Genomic DNA, 12,863 nt, shown 5'->3' on the forward strand with positions numbered 1-12,863 from the left:
AATTCATTATTTAGTTGATAAATCTAAATAAACTAGAAAAATCCTAAACAAACCCCCCAAAACCTAAGACCTGAACATGTGGAAATAAATCAGAACAAGGCAAGTTAACCAAGCTAGGACTGAAAAAAGACTAAATTTGTACAAGTTGTTATTAATCTGAAAAACCATCATAAATTTAAATGGATTTAATAAATAAGCCCTGGAGGATTAAAGAATGAAAGAGCAATAAACTCAACCAGATGACAAAAGCAGAATGAACCTGAATAAACATGAACAAACCTGACAGATGTGGAATAAATGTAAGTAACCCTGAACAAATATAATAAATGTAAGTAACCATGAACAAATATAATAAATGTAAGTAACCATGAACAAATATAATAAATGTAAGTAACCATGAACAAAGAACCAAACTGAAATAGGAAAAAACGTGAAAAAAATAAAAGATGAACAAATCTGTACAACAGACAATAAACCTAAAGATATGAATGAGAACAACTTTCAATAAAACTGACAAAGTTCTGATCAAATTAGAAAACAAAACCTGAAAACAGAACTAAACAAATTTCAATAAACCTAAAGGGGAAATAAATATGAATAAACATAAAATGTTTGAATAAACCTGGTTAAACTAAGTAAAATTAGAATAAATATAAATAAAACATCACAAATATAAATGTTTAAGCCTGAAAGAAGGAGATTTTGTCTTTTTTTAAAAATAGAAATAAATAGGAATAAACCTAAAAAAAACCCCAGTAATAATCTACAGAAATAATTTAAATATAAATCCACGATGAGGGAAGAAAAACTAATCTCTGGAAATTATAGTTCACTAAGTTTAGGAAAATCTTTCCACCTGTGGGCTGATTTGCTGCCACACCCTGTTATTATGATCAGGGAAAAATTGCGGCTGTGGATCCAGAGACCAGAGACTCAAAGATCCGAACATCCTGCCGTATTGTACATACGTCAAGCTCTTTGAGGACGGGGTGTTCTTCTATCCCTGGGAACATGACCCTCATGGTGTATGTCCGATATTCCAAGAAGGGAATCTTCACTCCATCCATGTCATTGGTAAGTTCTTGGATGTCTGTCTGCAGCTCCGCAAAGGCTGCGAGAGGAAGAATAACGTTAAAACAAATCACCATAGAGGGAAGGACTGGAGGTAAGGAAGGAAGGCAGAACGCACCCTCTTTGCACTCTAGCGCCACCCGGCTCTCCAGGTTGTCCATCTGCAGCTGGAGGCGTTTGAGCGTGCGGTCGGCATCACGGGTCTTCCTCTTGTAAGCGATCAACACTGCGATGATCGCGATGAGCAGCACGCCTCCGCCTGCTCCGATCCCAATGATGGCAGGCAGCGTCAAGGCACTGTCGGAGTAGATATGGAGCATGCCCGGGGAGTACTCCAGACCACCCACCAAGATCTACAGAAGACGGAACAAAAACGTGTTTATGACACGGTTACCTCCCAACATCAAAGTTTTTTTTTCTTTTGATCAATTTCATAACTTTTTATCTACTTTTGATTATCTCACAGTTGTCATACCTTATTTCAAAGTGCCATAAAGACTCATATTGTCATGAAAGCTTCATGAAATGGACTGTCATCAAAAAGTCACATATTTTTCTTATATTAGCCTCTTTTAACGGCCCCCTGTTAAATCCAGAGTTACATTTAAAACCCTTTAGCTCTCAAAGTCCTGGATGATCATCATGTCTTAAAGACCTCATGATATCATACTATTATACTAGAGCACTTCTCTCTCAAACTGTAGGATTGCTCGAGGTATTTAGAGTTTCCAAAAGTCGAATGGGAGACACAGTCGTCAGCTATCAGGCCTCTCTCCTGTGAAACAGCTCCCAATTTGGGTCCAGGAGACAGGCACATCTTATATCTTATATTTACGGCTGGATCAGAAGACCCCGAATGATCCCATAACTGTGACGCTAATGTGCTTGTTTATACCCGTCCGATAGTTGTGATTCACTAATATTCAGTTTATAATATAAAGCTGTTGTTAACTGGCACAATATGAATAAAACTGTATGGAATTATCTGAATTGAGGCATTTTGCTGCTTTAAGTACAATTCCTCCCTTAAATTACTCTGTTAAATCCTTCATAACTAACACAGTTTAGCTTTGGTTAAAGAAAAACTGTAAAGTTTTAAATGCTGCCATCCACTGTGCAGATGTTACACAGTAACTTTGGTAATGATACTTTGTTGCATGAGAATACAGATTTTCAGTCTTTTAAAGAGACAAAATTGTAACAAATTATACAGTTAATGTATAAACACACACAGAGATAGATCTTCATGTTATACGTCTTTCATTATCTTTGTTGTCTCTTGTATTAATGTTTCATTAAAGTGTTTTCTCTTTACAGCCTTTTAATATCGATTCTACAACAGATGAAGGTACTATGAACAAACTGATAAATAAATGATAAAGAAGATATGAACAGACGCCGGAGGGGAGGGAGGCATTCTGAAATGATAATCGATACTTTTAATAATATATCAATAGTTTGTCTCGTAGGAGGTTCTGTTCATTGATACCAACTTCACTTTGAAGAGCTCTGTGTGTGTGTGTGTGTTTGTATACATGGTGTTGTGAGGACATGAATGTATGTACAAAACCACTACGTGGGGACAAAAAAGTCCCCATAAGGTAAATCATATAAGTGATAACAGTTTATTCATTTCTTCCACAGGCTGAGCTGTGTATATCTCATTCATGTGTAAAGAAATGATTATTTCTTATTATTAATTACATTTTTTTTCTCATATATCTGAAAATGTTCTTGCTTTTGTTTGTTTCGTATTTGTCGGTTATGTAAGGTTACGCTTGGGCTAAATTTAGTCTTCAGGAAATGAGTGTAAGGCAGTGCAATGTCCTCTGAAGTCAGGGAAACATTACTCTGTGTGAGTGTGTGTGTCACTCTATGATATGTGATATTGAACCAATTACCCATGACTCCCTGCGGCTGCACTTAATGACTTTCACCTTTATAAAGACCCCCTCCTTTTCCTCCTTATCCTCCTACTCCTCCTCTTCCTGTCTCTGTTCTCCCTTCAAAAAGTAGTTCACGGCCAGGATACTCAAGTCCATGTAAACATAGTCAGTGTCTATGACTTAGACAAAGTCACATCAAAGCTATTTTAGGCTTGTTTTTCATGTGATACTTTAGTGAATCCTGGTAGATGGAGGAGAAAAGCCAAATCCACTTACAGGTATTCAAAAAACCTTAAAAATATGAGTGAGACCTATTATTCTCATATCCAGCTTTATAATTCTACTGTACTAAAGTAGCTTTCTATTATTCACAGTTCAAAAATAATCCTTATTTTTCACATACTGAGTTCACCTACTAGCTAAAAAAAGCCATTTTAGGTGTCTTTCATTTCTCCCTGTAAGCCAACTTTCTTCTCATTGGCTGCCCCTCGTAAACAAAAGACATAAACAATAAATAGGTGGCGTTTCTGTGGTGAAATAAGCACATTAGACATTAACTGTTAAAAGGTCTGGAAAAAGCTGACAGAAAGCTTTTCGGAAGCTCAGTCAGGAAATAAATTCAGCATTAAAAAAAAACCTTACATACACCAACACAAAATATTTATTTGTAATAAGTTGATCTATTGATTTCCTGCTTCATGGTTGGTTCATTTTCTGTTATATAAAGTTGATGTTTGCAGAGATTCTTACCTGTTTTTGTCCCTTTTATTGGCTCTATGGTCATTTTTTGAATCCTTTTTGGTGTCTTTGATTGTTTTTGCTCTTTGTGGTCATTGTGGTTGTTTTTTGTTTTGGCCATTTTTTAAATCTCTGTGTAGTCTGAAGCATCCTTATAATGTTTTTTTTCCTTTTTCAGGTCTTTTTTGTATCTTTGTTGTCTGTTTTTTCTGGTTTCAGCGACTGTTTTGTCTCATTTTTGTATGTTATGGTCTCTTGTCTCTCTTTTCTTGCTTTGTAGTTGTGTGTTTCCACTTTGTATTTTACAGTTTTGTTCACTTTAAAAACAAAATGTAACAAACTTCCCTTTCCTGTGTCCTGTAACCTTTCTTGATTATTTCTTGCTGTTTTCTATGACTCACTGAGGTTAAGGTAAGAATGAAGAGGAGATTACTCACCACGACTCTCTTTTCTCCGGTGATATCCGGTGAATCACAAAGCAGCTGGTTCTCTGACACGGTTAGGAGGCAGGGTGACTCTCCAATCAGGACTGTGTAGTTCAGGCGGTTGTTACCGGGGGCAGGAGGGATCAAATTTTTACCCTGAAACACACAGACAAGTTTAGCTGGATCATTCACACATAAACTTTGAATATGGATTGCATCAAGTTTGAGAACTCAAACCTTGAGGATGATGGGTGACCCTGGTTTCACCTCGAGGATCCCAGAGTTCCCCAAGGAGTCAAAGGTTGGGTTCGGGTAGTGTGTAAAGGGGGTGGAGTTAAGCACCAGCAAAGAGGACACCTGCACAGGATGAAAATATTAATGTAATGTTAACGTGTCATTTAGAGAAAAAATGCTCCGCGTGTGTTTTTATCTCTGATCTGTGTGATTCAGGTTATTTTTTTTCTTTTGTGCGTGTCATAAGCTTGTACTATGATAAAGTAGAAGCTGCTGCTTGCTGTGGGTGAGCGATACCTGGTCGAAGATGAAGCCAAACTCATCGGGCCGCAGCGCCCCCTCTGGTGGGTCGGGTTTAGTGTAGACCAGACCAGGAGCCAAGCATGTCATTGTGCTGTCATTGACTACAGTGCAGTACTGGAGAGAAAACCATGAAGTCCGGTTAGGACGAAGAATGCAGGGTGACTGCAGAGTGCTGACGGCTAAGGTCGCAGCTGAAACTGGTTTAAAACTTCAGAATATTGTGAGCTTTAAAACATTTCACAAACAAACTTCATCTCCTCAAAACTCCAATAACCTTTATTGTATTTCAGAGCATAAAACCAATAAGTGCTGCGGTACAGTTTAAGGTCCCAATCCTGAACTTGGGAATAACTGAGGTCAGAGTTTTGTTCTTACATTGTTAGTTTCCACTCCTCCATATTTGGCTCTGACTTTGGGCTCCTGGATGGTGTGCAGGTTGGTTCCCGTCACCGTTATCAGCGTACTGCCACTGCACAGATAACAGACGCACAGGTTACAGATCCATTATCGTGATTGATTATTTGATTAGTGATGAGGAGAATGTGGAGGATTTACTTGAGGATGGTCCAGTTTGGTTCAATGCTGGTGATGGTTGGGTCATCCGTGTATGTGTACTTGGTATCTGTGCTTGTAACCTCGGCCCTATCAATCTTCAGACGGATGGGGGCTTCGCCCGTGCCTGACGTGGAGCTGGGAGTTATGCAAACTATCTCCCGATCAGTTCGTCTGGTGGTGAAAGAGAGATATATCATTGCATCTGGTTATTATTTACCAACAGATATATCGTTGGGTGCATGTCAGAGTCAAGAGATCCCAACTAACTTGACAAACAGACACTCCTCCTTGTTTATGTAGACAGTGACAGAGCTGCCGGCATTCAAGTGTCGACCCATCACCGTCAGTCTGGTTCCCCCAGAAACAGGTCCCTTCTCTGGATGGACACGGCTGAAAGTTGGGCTCTGGAGAATAAAACACAAAAGACAGCGGTGGTACATTAAAGAATAAAAAACATCAAGTATCATACAGGAGTTTTTCCACTGTATGATAATTTATAGTCCATTATAATTAACTCGGCTTCCTCCATGCGCTGTTAAGACAAGGCAGACCTGAAGATTTAAATTTAAGAAAGTCTGAAATTCCACGAAATCTAATCCTGATAACTCAACCTTTCAGTTTCCATCACTAATAGTGCGAAATGGTAACTTTAGTGCACGTAAACACACCAACAGGATGCTGAAGCACTCACCACGAAGGCGTACGTGTCACTGGAGAAAGCTCGATATTCTTCGTTGCACAAGCCGATGCAGACCTCTACCCGACCGCCTGGAGAGTGAGGCAGAAGAGCCTCGGCCATGTCACAGACGATCCTGCAGACAGAGAGACGGTCAGACTCACTCACACACTCCAGCGTGTCCTCATCCCAACATGCTGACACCACTAACCTCTCTGCGCTGATGTATTGCGAGGGGATGGGGTTACAGCGGACTCCCGCCACCTGAACATGGGCGATCTCCTTCACCTGAAGACCCAGGTTCTCCCCCTCGATTGTCACCCGAGTCCCTCCTTCCCGGGGTCCTGTCACAGGACTGATCTGTGGGGGAGGGGCGCAGCTTAGAGATCACATGACATCTGTTTCTTGATTTGCTGCAGCTGCCACTTACTGTCTGTCCATGTTTTCTTGTTGTCTCAATAAGTTATATTTAAATAGGTTTCAAAACAGACAAAGACACAAATGATAAAAAAATGTCTGTGCAGTGATTATCCTTTAATAAACAGCATAAACTTAAACAATACATCTACAGGTTTCTATGGGATGGTGGCGTACACCCTCAGGGTCTTTTTAAGGTCATTTTAGGGAGTTGTTTTAATTTTATGATCATTTGTGTTGCGTTGTGTTACTTTTCTTGACATAAACAAGGAAGACAAAATATTGTGAACATCTGTTAGCAAAGCAACACACATGACTTAATATCTTCTAAAACATATTCGACTCAAAACATGCAAAAAGCCAACATTACTAGACTGTTTATGTATTAGTGTTCTGGTGACTAGTTGGGACAAACAGCATTGTGTAGTATTGTGCAAAGGCCTTGTTCTACCACACAACTGTATGTAATGGCAGAAATGTAAAATCAGGCCAAAATGGGTAAATTATTTTATTATTGGTTGTTTGCAATCATTCGAAGAGGGCTTCCAGTACTGATTACAGTGAACTGACAACCCTGCAGCATGCAAGTCGCAGGTTTGATTCCGTACCTTGGTGATGCGTGGGTGGCTGCAGCGCAGGTTGTGTCGGGTGTAGTGCATCCAGTTCTGTTCGGGGGACGGGCAGTGCTGTCGGAGGAGGCACTTCCTGCTTTCGGTGCACCACCCGCACTCGAAGGCAGTTGGAGCTTTGAGGCACTGACCACAGCTGGAGCGCTGAGCCTCACACTTGTACAGCAACGCTGACAAATAGCACACGTTTAATCAGACAGCAGTCAAACACGGCGTATCACAGGTGGAAGAGTCGTATGTGCATTTTTGCTACTGTCAGCATGAAGATATCATAAGGTGATTTTTCACAAAGCAGAAAGTTTAAGAAAAATCTGTTGATTATTTTTGCCTTTTGCCATTTAGTCCCATAACTTTATCCAAGTCTCACAGTTTAATCAGTTTGTTGGGGATGTGGTGTGATCACAGTCACTGTGGTGGGCCCACCGAGGGGTTAACCCATCCCACTGGATGAATTTTCAAAGAAACTTGCAGATAAATAAAGCAGGCTTTTTGGGATTTTGTCACAATCATTAAGAAAAGACGGATTGATCCGAATGGTTTTCCAAACGTTTAACTTCATCCAAGCCAGAGGTCTAAATCATCTGCAGGTTTATGGGCTTTTAATGATTCAGACAATAATCTATTCCAAACTGAAAGATGTTAGGCTGAGAAATAATGACAGTTTTTTTTTCCACAAAGTTACCAAACTAAGTGCACATACTCTCATAATACATTGTTTAAATGATACTTATTTTTCTTCCTCAGGCTGTTTAGCATGTTTGGTAAAAACTTTGCTTCATTGAATGTGAGAGTTGAGTGTGAAGTTTAAAAATAGTTTATAGGAACATTGTTTTACTGGTTTGGTCCCCTTGAGATCAATTTGTTGTATATGTAGCCCATGATATAAAATGAGTTTGACACCTGTGCTATAAATACTCAAACTCTGTCCCGACAATCAGCAGCAATCAGCTGCTCGACGCTGCTAAAATTACACGATGGCCCCAAAGCAAGAGAACACTGGAAGAAAATGAATGTTTGCAGCAACGGGTGGAAGTTCAGGTCTGCAAGTTCAGAGGAAACAACTTGTAGAAGTTTGACTGGTGACCTTCAGGAAGCAAACTCTGGAGCGGTGTCGCTCTGTTCTGCTAAGCAGCTAACCCGCATCGATGCAAGCTTCATGGAAGAACAAATCTCTGTTCGACACAAATTTCAGTGCCAGATGTTTGCAATCAAACATCTAAAGGGCTTAAATGCATGTTTGGAACAACTCCTAGAAGGCAAATAGAATTTTTTTGCTTCATAGAAGTATGAGCAAAGGCGTGTTTGGAGAAAAAGAATATCATGAACATCTCTCTAAGTGTTCAGCATGGCAGTGGATCGATCATGCTTTAGGCCTGTGCTGCAGACACTGTGAATGTTTCACTGGCAAAACCATGAAAGGACCAAATTCCAGAAGCAAATATTACAAAAAGCTATGAACAAAAAAAAAAGAGATTTATAGGATGGAAATATTTCCAAATCAATGGGATACCTCAAGAGAGCCACAAAGCCCCCGCTCACACCCAGCGTTAAATATCTCTAAGAGCAAAGCATTTCATTTCTGTCAATATGGGCTTTAAATATTGAGCATTTAAACATTTTTTGTTCTTTCTGTTTTCATTTACGACAAACAGAAACGCACACTTTTGTAGCTCTATATGTTTCATTTAAATAAACTTTATGTTTATATTTACTGATGGTGTCTCATTTGTTTCATATTCACCATACAAACTAAAAATTAAACTAGACTGATTATAAAACAATCAAAGTTGATAAAAGCTAAGTCCTAATCGACTCACAGATTTCTGAAGACGAGCAGTTTGATTAGCAGGTTTTACCTTTCATAGACGCGGGCTTGTCGATGAAGAAATCTCCATCCCAGACAATGGAGAAATCCACCGGGAGATCACCAGCCTCGTCCCCTTCATACCAATACTGCAGAGACACAGAGGGGGAGTAATTTAAGTATGGCACGTTTTAATTGGGAAACGGAAAATTTGATTCTGTGTTAATTAACGGGAAGCAGCAGGAACAAATTTTAATTAAAGGAGGAGAAGAACAAATCAATGTAGAGAAGAGAGAAGAACAAAAAACAATGCAAATGATTGTATATGTAAAATATACTTATAAATGCAAACTGAAGCCAGCGTTCAATAACCACACTGGCAACTGTAATAATATGAGTACAGCTGATATTCACACAAGTGACAGTGCAGTCAGTATTCCTGTCTTACTCCACCAGTCAGACAAACATCAAAACTACCCTCCTGCTCCAAAAACAACTCTGAACCATCAAACCCTGAACTCCACAGACCTCCGGAGGCACCAAGGTTTTAGAGACTTTACTGTAAGTCCTGGATATTATCATGTGAGGCCACCATGGACTGGATGACTTTTCTTTTCCTCAGCACATCTCACAGGAGTTCAATCAGACTGAAAGGCTGAGGCAGCACCTTTAACTCCTTGTCATGTTCGCTGAGAGCCCCATCCTGCTGAAAGAGACCACTGCCATCAGGGTGTGCCAATGGAGGGTTGGCACATGTTAAACAGTCTGCAGACTTTTGAGAGTCTAAAAAACCGTCCGGTGTGCCAGATTGAACCCTGTGACGGGGTACACTAGTGACCAAAGCAACGCACAACAGGAAAATTGCTTTGCATGTAGATTTTAAAGAATTAAGTAACACAGTAATGGCAAATACCATACAGCAGACAGATATCCATCTTCAGGGATCTGAGCAGACATGTGCCTGAGACAGGATAGCCATTAGAGAAGATGAATGCAGGCCCTAAGTATTGCTTAACTGCAGTCATTGTTGAGGTAAGTGGTGCGCATCATAGCGACATCCATTTAAATAGCAGGAAGCCTTTTAAAAAAAATCTTAAATGTGCTCTTAATTATGTCCGTGGTACTGAGGTTGTGGCAGATTGCAAGTATGTAACAATATTACTGAAAATAACACATTTTGTTAAGGCGCTACAGCAGCATATGGTGAAAGTCCCACAGCTAATGTTTCTACAGCCGGCGTTACTTCAGGTAAGATCTGTACAGTTTCTCTTCAGAGAAATTGAGGACAGATGGTGCTGCTTTAAAGAAAAAGAAGGAAAATGGACACACACACACAGACACACACATACTGGATCGGTGTTGTCATGGCGGCTGCAGGTCTCTATGGTAACCAACAAAACACTGTCAAAGAAACAACATTATGGACTTAGAGCTGATAGGAACCTGATCTACCTGCCGGTCTCATCGGAGATAAACAGTGGGGTGTTAATGGAACAAAAATCTAAGAAATATAACCTCTGTGAGCGTGAGTGTGTGTGTGTGTGTGTGTTGAACAATACACTTCATCTCCCATGCTGCTGAGAAGACAGAGAGGCTGTGTCCTGAATATGTCAGCTCGACTCCAAAGGCACCAGATAATCTGACGTCACACAGCCGCACACGCAGTCGGTGAAACCGAAGTCGGGTTTTCAGAAAGATTGAAAATCAATGTGTCTTAATGACTCTGGTCTGCTGCTCATTTCATTAACTTACATCACACACACACACACACACACACACACACACACACACACACACACACACACACACACACACAGATTAATTAAGATGTGGCAGCTCTATAATCTTACTTCAGCAAAAACATCTACTGTAAAAAAAACCTCCTGTGTGACACTACAGGACAGAGTCTGCTGCACACACACACACACACACACACACACGCACACACACACACACACACACACACACACACACGCACACACACACACACACACACACACACACACACACACACACACAAAATTAACAAATTTCATTAAGTCAAAACGGGTTCAAGTCAATATTCCATCCTCAGCAAAAAATACTTCACCATCCAACCACAGCTTTACGGCTTTTTACCTCACACACACACACACACACACACACACACACACACGCGGAAACACACACACAAGCAGAGACAGGGCTGTAATTAATAAAGCACTGATATTAAAATGATCTTTTCTGCAGAGCTGCAAGAACGGCCTCATTGTTCATAAGTGCGAGCACTTTTGTGTCTTTGTGAGGCCTGAATTGAATTTCAGACCTCGTGAGGACATTTTGTGGAAAGTAAAGTTCCATTTGGAAAGAGAAAATTATCAAAAGAAATTACCAAAAATACTAAAAACTGGGGTTTTGGAGCATTTTCTGTAAAAAATGAAGAATTTTGCTTTGTAAAATGTGGACATTTATTGAACGTTAGAAGCGCATTTAAAACAAGTGCATTTCAGGAAATTGGAGATATTTGGACAAATACAGCAATTGTTTTTAAAAGAAAACCTTATTTTTGGAAAAGATACATTTTCAAAAAATGTTGGTATTTTCCTAAAATATCCTCATATCTAGTAGTTAGTGGGGTTGCCCATAGGTGTGAATGTGGGTGTGATTGGTGGTACCCCGCCTCTCACCCTGTGAAAGCTGGGATAGGCTCCAGCCCCCCCGTGACCCCGTAAAGGATAAGTGGAAGAGATTGGATGGATGGATCCTCATATTTAGTGGGACATTAGAGAAAAGTGATAGTTTTCTGAAGGTGACGGCATTTTGGAATTCATCCTTTGTGTAAGACAATTTGGTTACACATTTTGCAAAAATTTAGAAAAGTGGGGATGTTTTTGAATGTATTTAGCTTTTAAAATGTGTCCTTTTTAGAGAAGTAGTAGATTTTTCTATCACATGGGCACATTTTGGAAAAGTGGAGATATTTTGGGAAAGTGAATCAATGCCGAGCAAAGATCTTTGGGGGAAAATTTTGTTGGACATTTTATGCAAATGTAGAAATTTTGGAAAAGTGGCAGCTTTTAGTGAAGTTAGCATATTTTTCAAGAGTACATTTTTAGAAAATTATCATTTCAGAATGTGTTGTTTTTACCAAAGTAGTACATTTTTGTTAAAATGTGGATATTTAGGGGAAATATTTTGGAAAATTGAGTCTAAAAATACTTCAAAGGCACCAAAAGCAGATTGTAAACATGTTTACTTCTGCTGTAAAAATGGGAATTTCAACCCAAGAGTCTCTGGGCACAGGCTTGTGGAGCGAGTGGCCGTCAGAGGAACTGCAGTTTTTGTCTCATTGGCTTCATTTTTCAGCCTGGGAGGCTAGATTAGATTCAGGTTTAGATTGCAATGGTTAAGATAAGAAGCCCTTGAATACAGTGAGAGTCCTCGCAAAGACATAAGTACATTGAGTGTGTGTGTTAAAGTGATGACCACACAGCTGAAATATGTGAAATACCAAGACCAATTGAGAGACAGAGAGAGAGATGTGTGTGTCTAATGTGCTGATTTTCCATTAAAAGCAGCCAGCTGAGCCCAAGAGAGCAGCATCATAAGTCATTGTAACGCACACACACTCTCTCTCACACACACAGAGGCAGGCAGGATAAGAAATGAAAGGAGAAAGTGCTGTTGAACACACACTGGCGCCACAGATGACAATCACGGGCAATGCTGGTGAACGCAGCTCTTATCTGCAGCTCGTACAGTGGCAGAGCTCCAACCTGTCACATCTGAAGCTCACAAACACTCCTGATCTCACACTCACGCCACAACTGAGCCTCCAAGATGAGGCACAAACACGACTACTCAAGCATCAATACCCAAGCACCAAAGTCACTACATTTTAAGCATAAAACATGAAAACCGTGTGCATTTAAGCCATTTGTTGCATCGCTTTTTTAGCTGGGCATTCAACTGTAATGTGTTTGTGCACGTATGTGAGCCCCTGGGTATGAACATTTTTAAATAGCGTTATATTCACCGAGTATAGGCATAGAAAGAACAATGACCTGCCCTTTCAGGGCACACCTGTATTCATATCCATCCAAAAAAGCCTCTATGCCAATTTTATTTGGAGTCTCAAGTCAGATG

The 12,863-nt window shown here is 40.0% G+C and overlaps 1 protein-coding gene across 1 annotated transcript in view; it reads right to left on the reverse strand.

Moving 5' to 3' along the window:
- plxna3 (plexin A3) overlaps positions 1-12,863 on the reverse strand; it is a 148,953-nt gene that overhangs the window by 20,564 nt on the left and 115,526 nt on the right. The window contains exons 14-25 of the mRNA XM_084917251.1: positions 8,791-8,887; positions 6,914-7,104; positions 6,100-6,248; positions 5,904-6,024; positions 5,480-5,616; positions 5,213-5,383; positions 5,033-5,126; positions 4,652-4,771; positions 4,358-4,477; positions 4,133-4,276; positions 1,190-1,424; positions 969-1,111 (exon numbers count right to left, since the gene is read on the reverse strand). Coding sequence (XP_084773377.1) covers positions 969-1,111; positions 1,190-1,424; positions 4,133-4,276; positions 4,358-4,477; positions 4,652-4,771; positions 5,033-5,126; positions 5,213-5,383; positions 5,480-5,616; positions 5,904-6,024; positions 6,100-6,248; positions 6,914-7,104; positions 8,791-8,887 — 1,722 coding nt within the window. The remainder of the gene's footprint in view (positions 1-968; positions 1,112-1,189; positions 1,425-4,132; positions 4,277-4,357; positions 4,478-4,651; positions 4,772-5,032; positions 5,127-5,212; positions 5,384-5,479; positions 5,617-5,903; positions 6,025-6,099; positions 6,249-6,913; positions 7,105-8,790; positions 8,888-12,863) is intronic.

This window comes from Perissodus microlepis, chromosome 20 (genome assembly GCF_051167445.1).
Source record: "Perissodus microlepis isolate ML-2025 ecotype Zambia chromosome 20, ASM5116744v1, whole genome shotgun sequence".
NCBI lineage: Eukaryota > Metazoa > Chordata > Actinopteri > Cichliformes > Cichlidae > Perissodus > Perissodus microlepis.